Here is a 26,379-nt window from a genome sequence, read left to right as displayed (position 1 = left end):
CTTTCTGCAACACCATCCGTGACACTGGAGTGCCGGAGGTTGCCGATCCTTGGTCTAGGTGGTCGGTTTCTTATGAGGTTTGCACAGCCCTAATTTTTTGGTGAAATTATATTATTGTACCATCTTATGTTACTATCAGACCTTCTGCCCACACTTGCAGTACCAGTTGACTTCAGCTTGGGGTTCTTCTGAGCACATTGCACCTGTTGAGGTCCCTCATCATCCTCCATCACTAAGCTTCAGGAACCCCGATGACTGCTCTTCTGGAGCTGTACTTTCTTCAAGAAGATGACTTATCATTTTGGTCCATGTTTCTCGTGCTCCCAGCAGAGGAGGCCCAGCTTTTTACTGCTGCTGAGCTCTACCTCTGGCGCAAGATAAGATGCAATGGGCTGGGTCGCAAACCTCTAAACCCCTTTTTGAGGAATCTCCATATTCTCAGACCATGAAGAGTCCTGTTCTGATGAAACTTTCTTTTTGCTTTTGCCTTTCACATTCTAATGCCAACTCCAGATGTTATCAGTAGGCAGGTAAGTGGAGTAGTACCATGAGTAACCTTAGATTAAACTTTAGATATTTTTTTTCTTCTTTTTGTTTTGTTATACCCCCTGCCTTATAGTGAAAATTAGCCATTGTGGGAGGGACTCGGCAGTTAGTGTTCAGCTCTCCTGAAGCACCCCCACAGGAGAAATAAAGTATTACACAGGCTGGGTCCTCCGGAGACCTAGACGCTCTTGGAAGCTGTGCTGTAATCTTCTTAGTGAATCCTCAGTTTGACCCCCTCCCCTCTATTAATTCAGAATCCCCTAATGGGTATGTGACGGACTGAACCGTCACTGGGAATGCTGGAGAAGCCTGAGGGCCAGCCTCCTTCCTACGGACTATGAACCCAGAACTATGGAGACCCCCTCAGACCTTTTGGGGTTACAAGGAACTATGAACCCTGATTTATGTGTGGAATTTATATGCCACATATTTCCTGTTGCCCATTAAAGGTGCATGGTGTGGATTCAGCAACACAAAAAGGGTTAACTCTGCACTGAGACTCCCACTGATTGTGTTTAATGATGGGATTAAGATGACTATAAGAGCAGCCGACTCCTAGATGAGTAGATCACCCTATGATACACTCAGGAGATAATCCCATCACATGTGTCTCCTCTCTCCCTATTCATTCATTATGGAGGGGGTGAAGATGTCTGTTTGCATGTTGCTCATTGTTGATTGCGTCAAGGACAATGCTTATTCTGTTATTGAGTGCGTCACAGGCAATGCCATTGTGTTTAATTGCGTCACAGACAATGCCATTGTGTTTGTTGAATAGGGTTAGTTTTGTGTTTAAACTGTAAAGCTGTAAAGGATTGGCTGCTATGTCATGTCCTCAGTTCCCAACCAGGTCCACGGGGGTGGTACCCTTGTTGGAAAATGTGTAAATAAGTCAATGCTGGTGTGTTCAATAAAGCGTTCCTGTTTTACCCTTCATCATGTTGAGGCTGGTGTTTGGGTAACTGATCGACACTGGGGATTGCTATACGCTGAAGATGTGCTATACTCCCCTGGCTATAACTACTAGCTCTTGTAAGAGCTGTTTCTGCTCTCTGGATTTAGGAGAGGTTCACCCACTGGAGCCTGGAGCCTTGTAGTAGGTCCAGGGTGGGTAGGAGACGGCGAGACCTCAACCAAGCTTCGGCGGTTTGTGGGGTCTGCAGTGCTTACGGTGTCAAGTGGATTGCTTAGAGCCCTCGGGAAGCACTAGGAGCATCCATCGACGGAAGTACCTGGTCGGGGTGCCAGGAGATCCGTTTCAGTAGTGGCATCAGTGGGGACGTCCTAGTGCGAGGAGAAGCAGCTCTGAGACACCGTTCGTGGAGTATATTGAGGGCAACGCTAGTATCTGTACAGCAAGCACCCCTGGCTACAGCAGGATGGAATCGGCTAGTCTTCGGACAGCAGCCCACTACGATGAGGAGGATTACATGGACTGGAGGGATGCAGTCCGGAAAGGCGTCTGGCACGAGGCCCTGGAAGATGTACAGCATCGGCGGGGTGAGAGTCTCCCCAGTGAGGAGCAGCAGTTGCAGATGTGAGTGGCCCTGCGAATGCCCCTTCTGGAAGAGCAGCCCCTGGATGAGTGGGTGACAGAACTCGAGAGCCTGGTATGGAAGGAGCTTTGGCTAGACGACACCTACCAGGCACTCTGGTGGTATGTGATTCGGCACTCCCCCTGGATGGCTGAGCACGATAGACCTGAGGGTGAGGATTATGATGGCCCTGGCCTGTTGTTTGAGTCCTTTGCAGAACCGGAGTTTGGAGATGCTGGAGAGTCCCGGTTCTGGGATATCTATGACTACAGGGAGGCTATACATAATTGGGCTACAGCGAGAGAGGTGAGACAAGACCTGGTATCTCTAGCGACAATGGAGTGGAATCTGGAGCAGGATTACAGATACTTCCTCAGCTCAATTCGGCCCCAAAATACACTGCCGGAGAGCTGGGTGGCAGTCCCAGACCTACAACCCTACAGCTGTGAAGACCTGACTGAAGTATCCCCTGCTTCAGTACCAGCTACTGAGGTAGGGGACCTCATAGACTGGTCCTGGGGGGACCCCCATATGGCAGGTGGAGATGGGACCGAGATCTCTTCACCAGTCCTACAGGGATGCTGGGCAGTCGGCCCAGATCCCCAACGGCAGCTGGAGTGTCAGGGAGTAGGGACAGTCGGTCCTGCTCCCCAGCGGCAGTGTACCTTGAAGGGAGAGAAGACAATTGGTCTCTCTCCCCAACCACAGGGGGACAGCACCCCTAACTCCGATGGTGCAGATGGGACTGCGGTCTCTGCACCAGACCTACAGGGATGCTGGACAGCCAGTACCGATCCCCCACCAACCCCACAGGAATGCCAGGAAGACGATTTAAGCAATCCTTCCTTTCCACAGCCGATCCGCAACAAGGTCATGGGGGTAGGATTGCCTGACCCCATCCCAGCGGAAGAGCTGGCATCTGTGCCGAGCGCAGTCAGCCTCTGCCCTCCCCTATCCTCTTGTCTAGAAACTGACTCCCCACAGGCTACCCCAGCGGAAGAGCTGGCATCTGGGAAGAGGGCAGTTGGCCTCTGCCCACCAAGTACCCACAGCTCCAAGCTAGAGAACAACAATAAAGCAAGGAGTAGCAGATGCCCACTCAACAGCTGGGGACATACAGAACAGAGCCAGGCCCCAGAGTTCAACAGGACCAGTGTTTGTTTATGGGTGGGTTACTCGACTAACTCAGGCACCGGCCGACAGGAGGTCAGGTACCTGGTTAGTCTACTGTTGGGAGGGGAGATAAACTGTAACGCATCTCCTGGCACCCTGACCGGGTACCTCCGTCGATGGATGCTCCTAGTGCTTTCCGAGGGTTCTAAGCACTCCACTTGACACCTTAAGCACTGCAAACCCCACAAACCGCCGAAGCTTGGTTGAGGTCTCGCCGTCTCCTACCCACCCTGGACCTACTATAAGGCTCCAGGCTCCAGTGGGTGAACCTCTCCTAAATCCAGAGAGCAGGAACAGCTCTTACAAGAGCTAGTAGTTATAGCCAGGGGAGTATAGCAAATCTTCAGCGCATAGCAATCCCCAGTGTCGATCAGTTACCCGAACACCAGCCTCAACATGATGAAGGGTAAAACAGGAACTCTTTATTGAACACACCAGCATTGACTTATATGCACATTTTCCAAGAAGGGTACCACCCTCGTGGACCTGGTTGGGAACTGAGGACATGACATAGCAGCCAATCCTTTACAGCTTTACAGTTTAAACAGTTTAAAATACTAACCCTATTCAACAAACACAATGGCATTGTCTGTGACGCAATTAAACACAATGGCATTGCCTGTGACGCACTCAATAACAGAATAGGCATTGTCCTTGATGCAATCAACAATGAACATGCAAACAGACATCTTCACCCCCTCCATAATGAATGAATAGGGAGAGAGGAGACACATGTGATGGGATTATCTCCTGAGTGTATCATAGGGTGATCTACTCATCTAGGAGTCGGCTGCTCTTATAGTCAGCTATCTTAATCCCATCACTAACACAATCAGTGGGAGTCTCAGTGCATAGTTAACCCTTTTTGTGTTGCTGAATCCACACCATGCACCTTTAATGGGCAATAGGAAATATGTGGCATATAAATTCCACACATAAATCAGGGTTCATAGTTCCTTGTAACCCCGAAAGGTCTGAGGGGGTCTCCATAGTTCTGGGTCCATAGTCCGTAGGAAGGAGGCTGGCCCTCAGGCTTCTCCAGCACCCCCAGTGACGGTTCTGTCCGTCACAGGGTAGTACAAATACTTCAACTGGGTTTTCTAATCCAGATAACCCCGGAAACACCTTAGGCTCACAAGTGTTTTGTCTACAGTTACTTTATATACATACACACATTTGTGGTTCTCCATATTTTTAGGGTTAACCCTAACCCAAATTACTAATCCAGCCTGGGATGGAGAATATCGGTGCCTAACTGGCTTTACCCTTCTCCAGTTTTGCAGTCCGTTGCCCCAAGACTTCTAAATCTAAAACTAAACCGATCTCTTACCATTTTGTATTTACAGCTCTTATGCAGAGCAATGTAAGAAACTGCTTGCATAAACGCACCTACCAGTGGACACATGTCCGGTTTCTGGTCAAGCTGATGCTGCTGGCATCTTCCAACCCCTTGCAGTCTTTTTCCTGTACGATAATTAATTACTCATCTATTCCTGGCATCTGACAGGGCATTGGGGCGCTCGCTGAGGAGTGTAAAGGATCATCAGCAAATTAATTACAATAAATAGAGAGAAATCATAATTTGTTATCCGTGCTGAGCTGATTATGGATATCTTTCTTGTTCTTAACATTGCTCGGGGACAGTGGATTTTATTCACCCTAGTAAAATTCCTTCTGTCTGGCATTAGTGGTGCCGCAACTCCTGTGGAGGCTCATGATGTGAGATGTCCACCACTGACCACCTGCCACCACTAGGAGGAGCTCACTATCTACAGATTTCTACCTCCCATTGACTTCAATGCTTAGCTGCCTAACCCTGTATGCAGTGAGCTCCCCCTAGTGGTGGCTACAACCACCACACAACTGATATGTGGTTTATGATGTGAGTTGTCCAGCACTGACCATATGCCACCACTAGGAGGAGGACATTGCCTACAGATTTCAACCTTTCATTGAATTAATGCTGGCTATCTAAACCTGCATGCAGCGAGCTTCCCCTAGTGGTGGGTGCAACTTGTATGGGGTTCATGATGTGATATGGTCCAGCACTGACCACCTGCCACCACTAGGAGGAGCACACTGCCTACAGATTTCAACCTCCCATTAAGTTCAATGCTAACTGTCTAAACCTGTTGCCACGCTGGACAGGATACAAGATACACAGAATACAACAAAACAAATGTCTAGGCAAGAAACTGGGGATAAACGTCACCTCCTGACAAATCCCTACCAGCTCTCCCTAGACTTCTATGTCCACATTCAGACCCTGAAGGTGGGAATGAACGTGTCCTTGTGCCTAGGCTGAAGATTCCCTAAGATGGTGAAAGGGGGAAAGAGGCAGCCTGCTCCCTCAGGACCTGTCGGGGGCAAGCGTCTCTCTTACAGCCTAGACAAACAATCACAAGAAAACAAAACCAACTTATCTTGTACTGAGCAGGAACAGCAATCCTTCCCTCCTTCCTTCCTTTGAACAGGACAGAAGCTATAACCCGCACAGGACACTAAGAGTGGGCGTAATTTAAACTCATACTAACGACCCCACCCAGTGCACCTGAAGGGAGGCGGATATAGCTCAACTCCAAAACAATAACAAAAGGCTACACATGTGCTGCTAACCTAGCAGACTTCCGCACATGACCTGAGCAGGGCATAACAGAACCCCCCCCCCCCTTCTACGGATGACCTCCGGACACCCCGGCCCAACTTTATCCGGGTGGGATCTGTGAAAAGCCCTCACCAGTCGGCTGGCACTAACATCCACAGCCGGAACCCACATCCTCTCCTCAGGGTATCAGGTACCCCTCCAGTGTATCAGGTACAGAAGGGAACCCCGAAGAACTCTTGAGTCGAGAACCCTAGCGATCTCGAACTCTAAATTTCCATCAATCAGAAGAGCGGGAGGAGGCAATGTCGATGGTTCCACCGGTTTCACATATTTCTTCAGTAAAGACCTGTGGAACACATCATGGATCCTCCAAGTCTGCGGAAGATCCAGACGAAACGCTACAGGATTGACCACCGCAGATATTTTGTAAGGTCCAATAAATCTTGGCCCCAGTTTCCAAGATGGTACTCTCAGTTTAATATTTTTAGTAGATAACCACACCAGATCACCCACACACAGGTCCGGACCAGTCATACGTCTCTTGTCAGCCATTCGCTTATACCTCTCACCCATCTTCTCCAAATTCACTTGGATCCTCCGCCAGATAGAAGACAAGGCAGAAGAAAATCTCTCCTCCTCTGGCATCCCAGAGGAACTAGTCCCAGAAAAGGTACCAAACTGAGGATGAAAACCGTATGCGCCAAAAAATGGCGACTTACCCGTGGACTCCTGCCTACGGTTATTTAAAGCAAACTCCGCTAGGGATAAGAATGAGGACCAGTCCTCCTGATTCTCAGCCACAAAGCACCTCAAGTAGGTATCCAGGTTTTGATTAGTACGCTCTGTCTGCCCATTCGACTGCGGATGAAAAGCCGAAGAGAAAGAAAGTTGAATGCCAAGCCGAGAGCAGAACGCCCTCCAAAACCTGGAAACAAACTGCGTGCTCCTATCAAAAACCACATCCGAGGGAATGTCATGTAATTTCACGATATTATCAACAAAAATCTGAGCAAGAGTCTTGGCATTGGGCAGACTAGCTAACGATACAAAGTGAGCCATTTTACTAAAACGGTCAACAACCACCAAAATTACAGTTTTTCCAGAGGAACTCGGCAGATCCGTAATAAAGTCCATAGACAAGTGCGTCCAAGGACGAGATGGAATAGACAAAGGAAGAAGTGAACCAGAAGGTCAAGTGTGAGCAACCTTTGACCGTGCACAGGTTTCACAAGCTGCTCCGTAATCCTCAACACTCTTACGTAACCCGGGCCACCAGAACCTCCGGGTCACAAGATCAAAGGTGGACTTACCACCAGGATGTCCAGCAAGGACAGTATCGTGATGTTCCTTGAATACCTTGTATCGCGGTCCATCGGGAACAAACAACCTCCCTGGGGGACAAGAACCAGGAGCCCCCTCCTGGGCTACCAACACCTCCATCTCCAATTCGGGGTACAGAGCGGAGACCACCACCCCATCAGCCAAAATCGGAGCAGTATCCTCTGAATCACTTACCCCAGGAAAACTACGAGACAATTCATCTGCCTTGACGTTTTTAACCCCTGGGCGAAAAGTAACCACAAAATTGAACCTGGTAAGAACAGTGACCATCTAGCCTGTCTAGGATTCAGACGCTTGGCAGGTTGCAGGTAAGCTAAATTCTTATGATCAGTATACAGTACAGACCAAAAGTTTGGACACACCTTCTCATTCAAAGAGTTTTCTTTATTTTCATGACTATGAAAATTGTAGATTCACACTGAAGGCATCAAAATTATGAATTAACACATGTGGAATTTTATACATAACAAAAAAGTGTGAAACAACTGAAAATATGTCATATTCTAGGTTCTTCAAAGTAGCCACCTTTTGCTTTGATTACTGCTTTGCACACTCTTGGCATTCTCTTGATGAGCTTCAAGAGGTAGTCACCTGAAATGGTCTTTCAACAGTCTTGAAGGAGTTCCCAGAGATGCTTAGCACTTGTTGGCCCTTTTGCCTTCACTCTGCGGTCCAGCTTACCCCAAACCATCTTGATTGGGTTCAGGTCCAGTGACTGTGGAGGCCAGGTAATCTGGCGCAGCACCCCATCACTCTCCTTCATGGTCAAATAGCCCTTACACAGCCTGGAGGTGTGTTTGGGGTCATTGTCCTGTTGAAAAATAAATGATGGTCCAACTAAACGCAAACCGGATGGAATAGCATGCCGCTACAAGATGCTGTGGTATCTATGCTGGTTCAGTAGGCCTTCAATTTTGAATAAATACCCAACAGTGTCACCAGCAAAGCACCCCCACACCATCACACCTCCTCCTCCATGCTTCACGGTGGGAATCAGGCATGTAGAGTCCATCCGTTCACCTTTTCTGTGTCGCACAAAGACACGGTGGTTGGAACCAAAGATCTCAAATTTGGACTCATCAGACCAAAGCACAGATTTCCACTGGTCTAATGTCCATTCCTTGTGTTCTTTAGCCCAAACAAGTCTCTTCTGCTTGTTGCCTGTCCTTAGCAGTGGTTTCCTAGCAGATATTCTACCATGAAGGCCTGATTCACACAGTCTCCTCTTAACAGTTGTTCTAGAGATGTGTCTGCTGCTAGAACTCTGTGTGGCATTGACCTGGTCTCTAATCTGAGCTGCTGTTAACCTGCGATTTCTGAGGCTGGTGACTCGGATGAACTTATCCTCCGCAGCAGAGGTGACTCTTGGTCTTCCTTTCCTGGGGCGGTCCGCATGTGAGCCAGTTTCTTTGTAGCGCTTGATGGTTTTTGTGACTCTACTTGGGGACACTTTCAAAGTTTTCCCAATTTTTCAGACTGACTGACCTTCATTTCTTAAAGTAATGATGGCCACTCGTTTTTCTTTACTTAGCTGCTTATTTCTTGCCATAATACAAATTCTAACAGTCTATTCAGTAGGACTATCAGCTGTGTATCCACCTGACTTCTCCAGAACGCAACTGATGGTCCCAACCCCATTTATAAGGCAAGAAATCCCACTTATTAAACCTGACAGGGCACACCTGGGAAGTGAAAACCATTTTAGGTGACTACCTCTTGAACCTCATCATGAGAATGCCAAGAGTGTGCAAAGCAGTATTCAAAGCAAAAGGTGGCTACTTTGAAGAACCTAGAATATGACATATTTTCAGTTGTTTCACACTTTTTTGCTATGTATATAATTCCACATGTGTTAATTCATTGTTTTGATGCCTTCAGTGTGAATCTACAATTTTCATAGTCATGAAAATAAAGAAAACTCTTTGAATGAGAAGGTGTGTCCAAACTTTTGGTCTGTACTGTATATATGTATGTACAAACCGGATTCCAAAAAAGTTGGGACACTAAACAAATTGTGAATAAAAACTGATTGCAATGATGTGGAGATGGCAAATGTCAATATTTTATTTGTAATAGAACGTAGATGACAGATCAAACGTTTAATCCGAGTAAATGTATCATTTTAAAGGAAAAATACGTTGATTCAAATTTTCACGGTGTCAACAAATCCCCAAAAAGTTGGGACAAGTAGCAATAAGAGGCTGGAAAAAGTAAATTTGAGCATAACGAAGAGCTGGAAGACCAATTAACACTAATTAGGTCAATTGGCAACATGATTGGGTATAGAAAGAGCTTCTCAGAGTGGCAGTGTCTCTCAGAAGCCAAGATGGGTAGAGGATCACCAATTCCCAAAATGTTGCGCAGAAAGATAGTGGAGCAATATCAGAAAGGTGTTACCCAGCGAAAAATTGCAAAGACTTTGCATCTATCATCATCAACTGTGCATAACATCATCCGAAGATTCAGAGAATCTGGAACAATCTCTGTGCGTGAGGGTCAAGGCCGTAAAATCATACTGGATGCCCGTGATCTCCGGGCCCTTAAACGACACTGCACCACAAACAGGAATGCTACTGTAAAGGAAATCACAGAATGGGCTCAGGAATACTTCCAGAAACCATTGTCAGTGAACACAATCCACCGTGCCATCCGCCGTTGCCAGCTGAAACTCTACAGTGCAAAGAAGAAGCCATTTCTAAGCAAGATCCACAAGCTCAGGCGTTTTCACTGGGCCAGGGATCATTTAAAATGGAGTGTGGCAAAATGGAAGACTGTTCTGTGGTCAGACGAGTCACGATTCGAAGTTCTTTTTGGAAATCTGGGACGCCATGTCATCCGGACCAAAGAGGACAAGGACAACCCAAGTTGTTATCAACGCTCAGTTCCGAAGCCTGCATCTCTGATGGTATGGGGTTGCATGAGTGCGTGTGGCATGGGCAGCTTGCATGTCTGGAAAGGCACCATCAATGCAGAAAAATATATTCAGGTTCTAGAACAACATATGCTCCCATCCAGACGTCATCTCTTTCAGGGAAGACCCTGCATTTTTCAACAAGATAATGCCAGACCACATTCTGCATCAATCACAACATCATGGCTGCATAGGAGAAGGATCTGGGTACTGAAATGGCCAGTCTGCAGTCCAGATCTTTCACCTATATAGAACATTTGGCGCATCATAAAGAGGAAGGTGCAACAAAGAAGGCCCAAGACGATTGAACAGTTAGAGGCCTGTATTAGACAAGAATGGGAGAGCATTCCTATTTCTTGTAAATTTTTTATTTAGTAAGCATTCCTATTTCTAAACTTGAGAAACTGGTCTCCTCGGTCCCCAGACGTCTGTTGAGTGTTGTAAGAAGAAGGGGAGATGCCACACAGTGGGGAAAATGGCCTTGTCCCAACTTTTTGGGGATTTGTTGACACCATGAAATTCTGATTCAGCATATTTTTCCCTTGAAATGGTACATTTTCTCAGTTTAAGCTTTTGTTCCGTGATTTATGTTCTATTCTGAATAAAATATTAGAAGTTGGCACCTCCACATCATTGCATTCAGTTTATATTCACGATTTGTATAGTGTCCCAACTTTTTTGGAATCCGGTTTGTATGTATGTATATATATATATATATATATATATATATATAATATTATTATATAATTTTCCGCACTCGGAGGCCCCGCTCTGTGAGTTTCTGTGGTCTCGCGCTTTGTGGTAAAGCTGCTCGTTATTCCCAGATGCCTCCACTTCACAGTAAATAGCGCTTACAGGTGACCGGGGCAGATCAGAAGTGTTACAGATTGGTGTTTGGCATCCTATGGCACTGGCACGTTGGGCATATACACTGCAGATCTTTCACCTTTGAATTTAAGCCAATCTCATCCAAAAACTGCACAAAGATCGGCAGAATAAATTGCCATGTATAGCGTGAAATGTGCAGCAAAATGCAGGTAACTCCATGCAGATTTTAATGGGAATTTTCTGCACCCTTTTGTTCTGTACAGACTGTCTCCTATTAATTTTCATAGGGATCCACTAGCTTTTGTTTTGTTTTTTTCATTTTGTAAAAGAGAAATAACTTTATAAAAAAAAAAAATTGCATTGCCCATATATATTTTTAACTTTTATATGTTCAGGCCCTATTATTTTGACCACATCCTACTTACGATGTCTACGGCATGGAGCTCATGAAGGACGTCCTGTGTGCTGAGCTAGCTCAGTGGGTATATAAGGAGTGTAATAGGCTGTCTGCACACATATCCCTCGGTGGGTATATAAGGTGTAATAGGCTGTCTGCACACATATCCCTCGGTGGGTATATAAGGTGTAATAGGCTGTCTGCACACATATCCCTCGGTGGGTATATAAGGTGTAATAGGCTGTCTGTACACATATCCCTCAGTGGGTATATAAGATGTGTGATAGGCTGTCTGCACACATATCCCTTGGTGGATATATAAGGTGTGTGATAGGCTGTCTGCACACATATCCCTCGGTGGGTATATAAGGTGTGATAGGCTGTCTGCACACATATCCCTTGGTGGATATATAAGATGTGTGATAGGCTGTCTGCACACATATCCCTCAGTGGGTATACAGGTCCTTCTCAAAAAATTAGCATATTGTGATAAAGTTCATTATTTTCTGTAATGTACTGATAAACATTAGACTTTCATATATTTTAGATTCATTACACACCAACTGAAGTAGTTCAAGCCTTTTATTGTTTTAATATTGATGATTTTGGCATACAGCTCATGAAAACCCAAATTTCCTATCTCAAAAAATTAGCATATTTCATCCGACCAATAAAAGAAAAGTGTTTTTAATACAAAAAAAGTCAACCTTCAAATAATTATGTTCAGTTATGCACTCAATACTTGGTCGGGAATCCTTTTGCAGAAATGACTGCTTCAATGCGGCGTGGCATGGAGGCAATCAGCCTGTGGCACTGCTGAGGTGTTATGGAGGCCCAGGATGCTTCGATAGCGGCCTTAAGCTCATCTAGAGTGTTGGGTCTTGCGTCTCTCAGCTTTCTCTTCCCAATATCCCACAGATTCTCTATGGGGTTCAGGTCAGGAGAGTTGGAAGGCCAATTGAGCCCAGTAATACCATGGTCAGTAAACCATTTACCAGTGGTTTTGGCACTGTGAGCAGGTGCCAGGTTGTGCTGAAAAATGAAATCTTCATCTCCATAAAGCTTTTCAGCAGATGGAAGCATGAAGTGCTCCAAAATCTCCTGATAGCTAGCTGCATTGACCCTGCCCTTGATAAAACACAGTGGACCAACACCAGCAGCTGACATGGCACCCCAGACCATCACTGACTGTGGGTACTTGACACTGGACTTCAGGCATTTTGGCATTTCCCTCTCCCCAGTCTTCCTCCAGACTCTGGCACCTTGATTTCCGAATGACATGCAAAATTTGCTTTCATCCGAAAAAAGTACTTTGGACCACTGAGCAACAGTCCAGTGCTGCTTTTCTGTAGCCCAGGTCAGGCGCTTCTGCCGCTGTTTCTGGGGAATGCGGCACCTGTAGCCCATTTCCTGCACACGCCTGTACACGGTGGCTCTGGATGTTTCTACTCCAGACTCAGTCCACTGCTTCCGCAGGTCCCCCAAGGTCTGGAATCGGTCCTTCTCCACAATCTTCCTCAGGGTCCGGTCACCTCTTCTCGTTGTGCAGCGTTTTCTGCCACACTTTTTCCTTCCCACAGACTTCCCACTGAGGTGCCTTGATACAGCACTCTGGGAACAGCCTATTCGTTCAGACATTTCTTTCTGTGTCTTACCCTCTTGCTTGAGGGTGTCAATGATGGCCTTCTGGACAGCAGTCAGGTCGGCAGTCTTACCCATGATTGCGGTTTTGAGTAATGAACCAGGCTGGGAGTTTTTAAAAGCCTCAGGAATCTTTTGCAGGTGTTTAGAGTTAATTAGTTGATTCAGATGATTAGGTTAATAGCTCGTTTAGAGAACCTTTTCATGATATCCTAATTTTTTGAGATAGGAATTTTGGGTTTTTATGAGCTGTATGCCAAAATCATCAATATTAAAACAATAAAAGGCTTGAACTACTTCAGTTGGTGTGTAATGAATCTAAAATATATGAAAGTCTAATGTTTATCAGTACATTACAGAAAATAATGAACTTTATCACAATATGCTAATTCTTTGAGAAGGACCTGTATAAGATGTGTGATAGGCTGTCTGCACACATATCCCTTGGTGGTTATGTAAGGTGTGTGATAGGCTGTCTGCACACATATCCCTCGGTGGGTATATAAGGTGTGTGATAGGCTGTCTGCACACATATCCCTCGGTGGATATATAAGATGTGTGATAGGCTGTCTGCACCCATATACCTTGCTGGGTATATAAGGTGTGATAGGCTGTCTGCACACATATCCCTTGGTGGATATATAAGGGGTGTGATAGGCGGTCTGCACACATATCCCTTGTTGCTTTCATGGGTAAATGGGGCCATTTATCAGAGTTGCAGGAAAGGAATGTTTTACTTTTTCCTATTAGCGCCCTACGATCCCATTGTGGTGTGAGAGGGTAATGAAGTTATAAAGAGAGCCCGCCCTTCCCCCTCTGTTATGGGGATGCTGCTATTGGCTGCAGCATCTAAGGATCGCAGCTAGATCCAATACTCCTGGCTGTAGATTGTAGCCCATGGTGCTTGTGCCCGTGCCAACCCCTCGTCCTAACATTTCCTGAAGGTGCCGGAAGTCTTCCTTCACTGGAAGTGTAAGAGGTGAGCACCTACGTATGTCGCGTTAGTTTTAGTTTTCTGGTCTTTTTAGAGGGGCAGAGAAAGCGATTTGTTTATACACATAAAATTCCTCCTATAACTCTTCCTGGCGTCTTAGCGGATAATAAACCCCCCTTTTATTCCCTGCGTACAGTGATAAATCCCGGTTAGGATAACACTGTGTCACCTTCCTTTTCCTCCTCCTGTAATGGTCCGTGAAATAGTCACCACTTCCATTACTCCGCGAGGCAGATTCTTCTCAATTTCCCGGCTAACAGCGACATTTATCTTCACAGGCGGGGAACGCAACATTTAACCGTGCTAAGCTCCTCAACATCGGCGTAAGAGAAGCGCTGCGCTACGACAACTGGGACTGTTTAATCTTACATGACGTTGACCTCATTCCGGAAAATGACTACAATCTGTACATATGCGACGATCATTACCCCAAGCATCTCTCCAGCGCCATTGACAAGTTCCAGTACAGGTAATGCACTGCGCATGCAGCGCCGGGTCATGGCTGCCACACACGCTAGGAATGCCGGGCATTTTGGCAATGCTATTACAAAACCACTCATCTGTTACATGGGTAGAATACATTGAATAGATATACAGATGTAGCAGAGCTGAACGTGTCATTGGAATTACAGTACCTTCTGTACATGGATAGAACGTTACTTCTGTCTGTGACTGCCCTCTAGTGGACATTTTATGTAGGATGCTGTGCGCTCTATAGGTTTAACAGATGCTGGAAGGATTCACACAGCGGTATGAATACAGCTCCAGTGTGTGATCGTCATGTTATATGTCACAGATTGTATGGCATATATTCACTGTGATTATAGATGTTGTCTGTCATCGAAATATTACCTACTAGTCTATGTAGATATGCATTTTCATATATAGGAGCAGTATTATAATGGTGTCACGGTCCCTCAGGTGACTGGTGTCAAGAGATCAGAGAGACTGGATGAGCGTGGAGGAATCTAACAGCCTCCTTGATTTCTCTTTATTCAGTGTTGATAGGGTTAATGACCACTTTCCTTTTCTTAGCTGTTGCTCAGTGGTCATCACTTCTACCCTTTATAGTCTGACCCCACCCTTCTGACTGTGCAGTAGATAGCTTCATTTGGGTTTGGCTGAGCTGGTGTGATGTTGTCTCTTGTGTTCCTGTTCTTCCATCTCTACAGAAGTTAAGTGTTGCATTTGTTATATTCCCTGTTGTTGTATCTGGGCCTGAGACCGAGACTTCCATTCATCCATCTGGGGAGGAATGGGTTGTCTCTGGTCCTATACTTATTCCAGGGCCTTATAGGGAAATCAGGGCCTAGGTATCCTGCCCATGAATATTCCTACCTTCAAGATCTATTCATATTGATAGGTAGTCAGGGCCCAGATTAGGGTTGTCTAGGAGGTGACCTATTTCTTCCCTAGTTTCCAGGCCCAGTTTCTATTCCCCTTCCCTCCTGTGTTCGGTGAGTCGTCGTCGCCCCTGTCCCCCCCACACACACTGATCATGACAAGTAGTTATATTCTTGTACATAGGAGCAGTATTATAGTAGTTATATTCTTGTACATAGGAGGCAGTATTATAGTATTTATTTTCTTGTACTGTACATAGGAGCAGTATTATAGTAGTTATATTCTTGTACATAGGAGGCAGTATTATAGTAGTTATATTCCTGTACATAGGAGGCAGTATTATAGTAGTTATATTCCTGTACATAGGAGGCAGTATTATAGTATTTATTTTCTTGTACTGTACATAGGAGCAGTATTATAGTAGTTATATTCTTGTACATAGGAGCAGTATTATAGTAGTTATATTCATGTACATAGGAGCAGTATTATAGTAGTTATATTCTTGTACATAGGAGCTGTATTATAGTAGTTATATTCTTGTACATAGGAGCAGTATTATAGTAGTTATATTCCTGTACATAGGAGCAGTATTATAGTAGTTATATTCTTGTACATAGGAGGCAGTATTATAGTAGTTATATTCTTGTACAGAGGAGCAGTATTATAGTAGTTATATTCTTGTATATAGGAGCAGTATTATAGTAGTTATATTCTTGTACATAGGAGGCAGTATTATAGTAGTTATATTCTTGTACAGAGGAGCAGTATTATAGTAGTTATATTCTTAACCAAATCTCTTTTTTATTGGTCATGTCATAAAAAGTCATAAGCAGAGCGATACAAAATACATTTTACATTTTACATTTTCCAACATAAAAAGTACATATACGCAAAGGTATGACGCATCATGTTGATCATATAAGGCCTTTTTCACACTTGCGTTGTCCGGATCCGGCGTGTACTCCACTTGCCGGAATTACACGCCGGATCCGGAAAAACGCAAGTGTACTGAAAGCATTCGAAGACGGATCCGTCTTCAAAATGCTTTCAGTGTTACTATGGCAGCCAGGACGCTATTAAAGTCCTGGTTGCCATAGTAGGAGCAGGGAGTGGGGGAGCAGTATACTTACAGTCCGCGCGGCTCCCGGGGTGCTCCCGAGTGACGTCAGAGCGCCCCATGCGCATGGATGACGTGCCATGCGATCACGTGATCCATGCGCTTGGGGCGCCCTGACGTCACTCTGGAGCGCCCCGGGAGCCGCACGGACGGTAAGTATGCTGCTCCCCCGCTCCCCGCTACACTTTACCATGGCTGCCAGGACTTTAGCATCCCAGCAGCCATGGTAACCACTCTAAAAAAGCAAATCGTCGGATCCGGCAATGCGCCGAAACGACGTTTAGCTTAAGGCCGGATCCGGATCAATGCCTTTGAATGGGCATTCATTCCGGATCCGGCCTTGCGGCAAGTCTTCAGGATTTTTGGCCGGAGCAAAAAGCGCAGCATGCTGCGGTATTTTCTCCGGCCAAAAAACGTTCCGTTCCGGAACTGAAGACATCCTGATGCTTCCTGAACGGATTTCACTCCATTCAGAATGCATGGGGATGATCCTGATCAGGATTCTTCCGGCATAGAGCCCCGACGACGGAACTCTATGCTGGAAGACAAGAACGCAGGTGTGAAAGAGCCCTAAGACAGTCTGCAAGGCAAAATGTCGAGCAAAGGTATCATCTCTAACCAGGCACATGAACAATGTCATAATAAACAAAATAGAGACTAGACAACTTGATTAATAAAATAAAGGGTAGGGGATAAGGGATAAGGAAGAAGAAGGAGGGGGGGGGGGGAATTCTGCTCTAGTCGGTAGAATATCTAAAGTTCTTCCATGGAAGCCACGTTCTGAGGTACTTCACGCGAGTGTGTGACTCCCAGTGAGCTAGCTCTTCAAACCTACATAACTGGTCTATTTTTTTCCATCCATCCCAAAATGGTAGGAGGTAGAGTTTGTCTCCATAACAGGGGAATCAGAAGTTTGGCAGCTGTAATAAGTATAGTAGGTAGATCTGATTTGGCTGGGGTGAGTGACGTATTAATAGTAGTTATATTCTTGTACATAGGAGCAGTATTATAGTAGTTATATTCTTGTACATAGAAGCAGTATTATAGTAGTTATATTCTTGCACATAGGAGGCAGTATTATAGTAGTTATATTCTTGTACATAGGAGCAGTATTATAGTAGTTATATTCTTGTACATAGGAGCAGTATTATAGTAGTTATATTCTTGTACATAGGAGCAGTATTATAGTAGTTATATTCTTGTACATAGGAGCAGTATTATAGTAGTTTTATTCTTGTACATAGGAGCAGTATTATAGTAGTTATATTCTTGTATCTAGGAGCAGGATTAAAGTAGTTATATTCTTGTACATAGTAGGCAGTATTATAGTAGTTATATTTTTATACATAGAAGCAGTATTATAGTAGTTATAGTCTTGTACATAGGAACAGTATTATAGTAGTTATATTCTTGTACATAGGAGCAGTATTATAGTAGTTATATTCTTGTACATCGGAGCAGTATTATAGTAGTTTTATTCTTGTACATAGGAGCAGTATTATAGTAGTTATATTCTTGTACATAGGAGGCAGTATTATAGTAGTTATATTATTGTACATAGGAGCAGTATTATAGTAGTTGTATTTTTATACATAGGAGCAGTATTATAGGAGTTATATTCTTGTAAATAGGAGCAGTATTATAGTAGTTATATTCTTGTACATAGGAGGCAGTATTATAGTAGTTATATTCTTGTATATAGGGGGCAGTATTATAGTAGTTATATTCTTGTACATAGGAGCAGTATTATAGTAGTTATATTCTTGTACATAGGGGTCAGTATTATAGTAGTTATATTCTTGTACATAGGAGCAGTATTATAGTAGTTATATTCTTATACATAGGAGCAGTATTAAAGTAGTTATATTCTTGTACATAGGAGCAGTATTGTAGTAGTTACAGTACAGACCAAAAGTTTGGACACACCTTCTCATTCAAAGAGTTTTCTTTATTTTCATGACTATGAAAATTGTAGATTCACACTGAAGGCATCAAAACTATGAATTAACACATGTGGAATTATATACATAACAAAAAAGTGTGAAACAACTGAAAATATGTCATATTCTAGGTTCTTCAAAGTAGCCACCTTTTGCTTTGATTACTGCTTTGCACACTCTTGGCATTCTCTTGATGAGCTTCAAGAGGTAGTCACCTGAAATGGTTTTCACTTCACAGGTGTGCCCTGTCAGGTTTATTAAGTGGGATTTCTTGCCTTATACATGGGGTTGGGACCATCAGTTGCGTTGTGGAGAAGTCAGGTGGATACACAGCTGATAGTCTTACTGAATAGACTGTTAGAATTTGTATTATGGCAAGAAATGGTTTTCACCTGAAATGGTTTTCACTTCACAGGTGTGCCCTGTCAGGTTTATTAAGTGGGATTTCTTGCCTTATACATGGGGTTGGGACCATCAGTTGCGTTGTGGAGAAGTCAGGTGGATACACAGCTGATAGTCTTACTGAATAGACTGTTAGAATTTGTATTATGGCAAGAAAAAAGCAGTTAAGTAAAGAAAAACGAGTGGACATCATTACTTTAAGAAATGAAGGTCAGTCCGTCTGAAAACTTTGAAAGTGTCCCCAAGTGCAGTCACAAAAACCATCAAGCGCTACAAAGAAACTGGCTCACATGCGGACCGCCCCAGGAAAGGAAGACCAAGAGTCACCTCTGCTGCGGAGGATAAGTTCATCCGAGTCACCAGCCTCAGAAATCGCAGGTTAACAGCAGCTCAGATCAGAGACCAGGTCAATGCCACACAGAGTTCTAGCAGCAGACACATCTCTAGAACAACTGTTAAGAGGAGACTGTGTGAATCAGGCCTTCATGGTAGAATATCTGCTAGGAAACCACTGCTAAGGACAGGCAACAAGCAGAAGAGACTTGTTTGGGCTAAAGAACACAAGGAATGGACATTAGACCAGTGGAAATCTGTGCTTTGGTCTGATGAGTCCAAATTTGAGGTCTTTGGTTCCAACCATCGTGTCTTTGTGCGACGCAGAAAAGGTGAACGGATGGACTCTACATGCCTGGTTCCCACCGTGAAGCATGGAGGAGGAGGTTTGATGGTGTGGGGGGGCTTTGCTGGTGACACTGTTGTGGATTTATTCAAAATTGAAGGCATACTGAACCAGCATGGCTACCACAGCATCTTGCAGCGGCATGCTATTCCATCCGGTTTGCGTTTAGTTGGACCATCATTTCTTTTTCAACAGGACAATGACCCCAAACACCTCCAGGCTGTGTAAGGGCTATTTGACCATGAAGGAGAGTGATGGGGTGCTGCGCCAGATGACCTGGCCTCCACAGTCAGCGGACCTGAACCCAATCGAGATGGTTTGGGGTGAGCTGGAGTGAAGGCAAAAGGGCCAACAAGTGCTAAGCATCTTAATTCATAGTTTTGATGCCTTTAATGTGAATCTGCAATTTTCATAGTCATGAAAATAAAGAAAACTCTTTGAATGAGAAGGTGTGTCCAAACTTTTAGTCTGTACTGTATATTCTTGTACATAGGAGCAGTATTACAGTAGTTATATCCCTGTACATAGGAGGCAGTACTATAGTAGTTATATTCTTGTACATAGGAGCAGTATTATAGTAGTTATATTCTTGTACATAGGAGCAGTATTATAGTAGTTATATCCCTGTACATTGGAGCAGTATTATAGTAGTTATATCCCTGTACATAGGAGGCAGTACTATAGTAGTTATATTCTTGTACATAGGAGCAGTATTATAGTAGTTATATTCTTGTACATAGGAGCAGTATTATAGTAGTTATATTCTTGTACATAGGAGACAGTATTATAGTAGTTATATTCTTGTACATAGGAGGCAGTATTATAGTAGTTATATTCTTGTACATAGAAGGCAGTATTATAGTAGTTATATTCTTGTACATAGGAGCAGTATTATAGTAGTTATATTCTTGTACATAGGAGCAGTATTATAGTAGTTATATTCTTGTACATAGGAGCAGTATTATAGTAGTTATATTCTTAACCAAATTTATTTTTATTAAAAGAATAAAGTACACCTTACAATCACATACCATTATATTCTCGGTGAAAAGGCAATATGACAAACATTCCACGGAAGTGACAATTATTGCATATCAATACTGTATATGGTGTCTAAATGAAACCATATAGTAGTTTTATTCTTGTACATAGGAGGCAGTATTATAGTAGTTTTATTCTTGTACATAGGAGGCAGTATTATAGTAGTTATATTCTTGTACATATGATGCAGTATTATAGTAGTTATATTCTTATACATAGGAGCAGTATTATAGTAGTTATATTCTTGTACATAGGAGCAGTATTATAGTAATTATATTCTTGTACATAGGAGGCAGTATTATAGTAGTTATATTCTTGTACATAGGAGGCAGTATTATAGTAGTTATATTCCTGTACATAGGAGCAGTATTATAGTAGTTATATTCTTGTACACAGGAGGCAGTATTATAGTAGTTATATTCTTGTACATAGGAGCAGTATTATAGTAGTTATATTCTTGTACATAGGAGCAGTATTATAGTAGTTATATTCTTGTACATAGGAGGCAGTATTATAGTAGTTATATTCTTGTACATAGGAGGCAGTATTATAGTAGTCATATTCTTGTACATAGGAGCAGTATTATAGTAGTTATATTCTTGTACATAGGAGGCAGTATTATATTAGTTATATTCTTGTACATAGGAGCAGTATTTAGTTTCCGAAGACTGTATGTATGCATCTGTATTCCAGTTTAATTACAGGTTTAGTTAGAATATCTCATAATGTCACAATGCAAGTTGGTGGCTACAATACATTTCGTACTGTCTGCTGTATAGATATATTTCTGCAGGAAGATGCCAACATAATGTTAAATATTTTCCTCTTCAGCTAAATCTGTATGCGAATATAGTAAAAATGTTTACAACTCTGTGCAGACTTTCGCCCTTATGCCTGAAGTCCAGTAATGATTCAAACTTTGTTTGTGCACATATGCAGTGCTAGTCACTCGCCACACGGTGTCACTGCTGCTTACTGTATAGGTGCAGTACAGCTAATCTCTGAGTGCTGAACTTAATATGTACATGTATGTTACACAGGGGCGTAGCTTTAGGGGAAGCAGGGGAAGCGGCTGCTTTGGGGCCCTGACCCAGAAGGGGGCCCATCCAGGAGGAGGAGGACTAAAAGATTTGGTCTGGGCCCCCTCAACAGTATTAAACAATGAAATGATATACTGTGACAGTATAGGCAGTGTAGAAAACTGATGGAACAGCTGCCGGGCCTGGTCTGAGAGAGCGATCTTTACTAGCCACAGGAATGGGGGCGGCATGAAAGGAAGGTGTTGCAAAAAAATTACGGGGGAGGGGGGCCCCATTCAAAAATTTGCTTTGGGGCCCAGTCATTTCTAGCTACGCCACTGATGTTACACTAATATATCCACACGCACACAGTATGCTGTAATGCTTCTGCCATACACTACAATAATCCATATGACCCTATACTTTAGACCAGGGATCATCAGTCACTGCCACTCCAATAGTTGTGTAACTACAGTTCTCATTATGCCCCATTCACATACTGTATATGGGAGTACCGGGAACAGCTGGGAGTTGCAGTATTGCTCTAGACATACAGTATAATGCTTGTAATCTCCTTCTGTGATTGACTGCCAGGGAGAGCTAAGAGAGGAATAGGAAAGAGACTCTGGCTGAAGCCATGACGGAGACCATCGGGCGTTAGGTAACACATTAAGGATGTCAGGGGATTGCATTTCACTGATACAGAATGCAAAAATCCTGTGCACCACCTGCGTTTTTTTAGGGATCATGAGGCGCCGGCAGCCATTCTCTGTGAATACGCCAGTGGTTGTAATTATTTTTTACTTCCCCTACAGCCTGCCATATTGGACATATTTTGGAGGAGTGTCTGCACTTACACCAGATCAGTTCATGAGGATCAATGGATTCCCCAACACATACTGGGGCTGGGGAGGAGAGGACGATGATATCGCCATGAGGTAACCTAACCTGTGAGGGTCACAAAGCTGTGATTGGGACGAGCGCTGTCTTCCTCCCTTTCCCCTACTAGAAGCCGCTCTGTAAGTGTTCAGAAACCTCCTCAGTCACACGAGAACCCATCTAGTGTAAAACGCCAATGAGGAGGAGAAGCAGCAGAAGGCCGGCACTCCAGCTGTTGTGAAACTACAACTCCCAGCATGCATACTGCCTCTGCTCTTCTCAGAACTCTCATAGAAATGAGTGGAGTACTCTGGGAATGGTAGTTTCACAACAGCTTGACTGCTGAAGGATGCGGGCCCCGGGCCTCCAGCTCACCCATCCGTTGGGGATGGAGGGAAATTGCCTATATGAGAACCCAGCAGAGGGATAGACCCGGAATCTGCACGTTACACGTAACATTTTGGACTCCACTACAGTTGTGTTCAGAATTATTCAACCCCCAATGCTGTAAAGGGTTTTAGGGAATTTAGTGTACATTTGTAATTGTGTTCAGAATGAAATCTTACAAGGACTTTTTAAAGAACCAAATGAAACTAAAATGACATTAATTGTTTTTGTAATACAGTATTAAATGTTTTTTTTTGTGATTTCTTCATTGACACAATTATTCAACCCCTTAAAGACTACCACTCTTAAGAACAGAGGTTCATTCAAGTGTTTTCGATCAGGTATTGAAAACACCTGTGGATGTCAAGGATCAGCAATCAAGCATAATAAGCACCAATTAGGCAGATTTAAAATGACTGTGATACTCAGCTCCTTCTAGACATTTACTGGTGTGTTTACAAAGATGGTGAAGTCAAGAGAATGGTCCAGGAAGACAAGAGAAGAGGTGATTTCTCTTCACAGGAAGGGCAATGACTATAAGAAGATTGCAAAGATGTTAAACATACCAAGAGACACCATAGGAAGCATCATTCGCAAATTCAAGGCAATTCGACTGCTGTGCGCTACCTGAAGTGCAAAGTGGAGACAAGTCCCCGTGTGACTGCTGAGGAACTGAAAAAAGATTTGTCAGATGTGGGTACTGAAGTTTCAGCTCAGACAATAAGGCGCACACTGCGTAATGAAGGCCTCCATGCCAGAACTCCCAGGCGCACCCCCTTGATGTCTCCAAAGAATAAGAAGAGTCGACTGCAGTATGCCAAAAGTCATGTGGACAAACCACAAAAGTTTTGGGATAGTGTTCTGTGGACTGATGAAACAAAATTAGAACTGTTTGGGCCCATGGATCAACGCTATGTTTGGAGGAGGAAGAACAAGGCCTATGAAGAAAAGAACACCTTGCCTACTGTGAAGCATGGCGGGGGGTCAATCATGCTTTGGGGCTGTTTTGGTTCTACAGGTACAGGGAAGCTTCAGCGTGTGCAAGGTACCATGAATTCTCTTCAGTGCCAGGAGATATTGGATGAAAATGTGATGCAGTCCGTCACAAACCTGAGGCTTGGGAGGCGTTGGACCTTTCAACAGGACAATGATCCCAAGCATACCTCCAAGTCCACTAGAGCATGGTTGCAGATTAAAGGCTGGAACATTTTGAAGTGGCCATCGCAGTCACCAGACTTAAATCCGATTGAGAACCTCTGGTGGGACTTAAAGAAAGCAGTTGCAGAGCGCAAGCCTAAGAATGTGACTGAACTGGAGGCTTTTTCCCATGAAGAATGGGCGAAGATACCCGTAGATCGCTGCAAGACACTTGTGTCAAGCTATGCTTCATGTTTAACAGCTGTTATAACTGGAAAAGGATGTTGTACTAAGTACTAAGATTGAATGTCACTTGGGGGTTGAATAAAACTGATAATGATGTGAGCACAGAAAAGACATTTGTGGTTATTTCATTATAAATGTTATGTTATATTTGTTTGACTTACAAGTGCCTCTTTGATTTAATTGTAAACAAGATGACTGAAATGATCAAAATCAATGTCAAACTGGCCAAAACACTCAATTTCAGTGGGGGTTGAATAATTTTGAACACAACTGTATATCTAATGCATCTGCAAGTGTCCTGGAGGACAAGTTGGAGAGACCTGACCTACATCCATTATGTGGGCCCCGCTCCAGTCACATGTAACCCTCAGAACACTTCTGATTGGCCAGAAGGCTACATCCAGGTCTGGAAATGAGTGAGGTTGAGCCCCTTTTGCCCGGCATACGATGGCTTCTTCAGGTGCCCTCAGATCGAGCGCTCTTTGTGGAGATTCCCTTGTAATCATCTTCCAGAAGGGCCAACGATTGGACGTGGCCTTTAATAGGTTTTTATGTGTTTTCCTCTTTTACAAGGATTCGCCTCTCGGGGATGAAATTCACTCATACGCCTTTAAGCCTTGGCCGATATAAAATGATCCCACACGACCGAGACTCCGGCAATGAGGAGAACTCTTACAGGTAAACAGGACCTAGTGAAAGTGTCAGCCGCCGGTAATGATCCTTGCACAGTAAAAATGTTATATTTACATTGAATTTAAAGGGGTGTTCTGGGATTTTGATCAGTCAGCAGTCATCAGTATCAAATTGGCGGAGTCAGACTCTGCACCTCTGCCAATGAGCTGTTTGAAGAGGCCTCGGCGCACCATGCGGCTTCTTCCTAGGCCAGTGACGTCACATTTACCAGTCCCATGGCCTAGGCATGGCTCAATCCCATTCAGTTGGATAGGCCTTTGCTGCAATACCAAGCACAGCCACCATACAGTGTACAGCTCTGTGTAATCTTTGAGGAGGCCACAGCACTTGCCGGAGCGCCACAGCCTCTTCAAACATCTGCTAAGTGGTCCTGCCTGGAGTCATCCCCCCACCTATCAGACATTGATGACTGGAGAATTGGCCATCAATATGGAAATCCCAGATAACTAATGGGTTCTCTCCATTCCAGGTCCTCCTCCATTGGCTAGAGAAGCGAGAGACTGCAAGGAGCATCTTTATCTCTCTCTGGAGGACCTGGCACGTCCACTGATGTAAATGGCCACTGTGTAATACTTCTCCTCTCCTGTGGGGGAGCTGCAGGGAAATTACACACTTGCCGCAGGGCTTCTCCTCATATTTCATCCAATCGGTGAACACTTTGTGGAACTGTAAATCGACATAGTGTTAAGTAAAGTAAATGTTTGTTCCATTCACATGTTTTACTCCAGTCATATCCAGAGATGCATTTAGCAGTCTTTCGTTATCAGAAACCAGTGCATTGTGGGAGTTCTGGGGTCCATTAACCTCTTAGCTGCTGAAGGCCAGGTTTCCAATCTGATGTTCTCCTCCTTTGTTTATTTTCCCAGGTATAATCTGTTAAGTAAAACAAGAAAAACCTGGAGAGAAGATGGGATAAACTCCATAGATTTCCGCCTGCTTTCCAGAGAGAAGGCTGAGCTCTACACCAACCTCTCGGTGGACATCGGTGAAACTCCGGTCATGCCGACCGAAGCAAGCAAGTGGTGGTGGTTTTTTTAGCCCTTGGTCAGGGGCGTACTGAACTACAGAGAAGCATCCAGTGATATGGCTGAGGACTGCCTCCTACAGGATGGTTTAGGACCTGCAGTCTCTTATCCAGTCCCTAGTCACACCTCGGGGTGTCTTCATATGCGACATATCTCACAATTACCATTCCAGCTAATTCTGCTCTCCAAAAGCCATATGGTGCTCCTTCCACTCTGAAGCCTGCTGTGCGCCCATACATCAGTTTTTGAGCACATATGGGGTGTTTCTGTAAACTGCAGATTCAGGGTAATAGATTTTGAGTTTTGTTTGGCTGTTAACCCTTGATGTGTTGCAGAAAAAATTGATTCAAATTTAAAATCTGCAAAAAAAAGTGAAATTTTGAAATGTAATTCCCATTTTGATTTAATTCTCGTGGGCCACCTAAAGGGTGAACAACGTTTGTAAAAATCAGTTTTGAATAGCTTGAGGGGTGTAGTTTCTAAAATGGGGTGATTTATG

General features: G+C 44.0%; 1 protein-coding gene across 3 annotated transcripts in view; it reads left to right on the top strand.

Moving 5' to 3' along the window:
* Window positions 1-26,136, top strand: part of LOC122932313 (beta-1,4-galactosyltransferase 3-like) — a 246,692-nt gene extending 220,556 nt beyond the window's left edge. For all 3 annotated transcript variants that reach the window (XM_044286660.1, XM_044286659.1, XM_044286658.1), the window contains 4 exons: window positions 14,250-14,440; window positions 22,329-22,451; window positions 24,736-24,840; window positions 25,722-26,136. In XM_044286660.1, the coding sequence (XP_044142595.1) occupies window positions 14,250-14,440; window positions 22,329-22,451; window positions 24,736-24,840; window positions 25,722-25,893 (591 nt within the window). In that variant the 3' untranslated portion in view covers window positions 25,894-26,136. The remainder of the gene's footprint in view (window positions 1-14,249; window positions 14,441-22,328; window positions 22,452-24,735; window positions 24,841-25,721) is intronic.
* The last annotated feature ends 243 nt before the right edge of the window (window positions 26,137-26,379 follow it).

The sequence above is a fragment of the Bufo gargarizans genome, chromosome 3, assembly GCF_014858855.1.
Source record: "Bufo gargarizans isolate SCDJY-AF-19 chromosome 3, ASM1485885v1, whole genome shotgun sequence".
NCBI lineage: Eukaryota > Metazoa > Chordata > Amphibia > Anura > Bufonidae > Bufo > Bufo gargarizans.
This window is presented reverse-complemented; position numbering and strand designations above follow the sequence as displayed.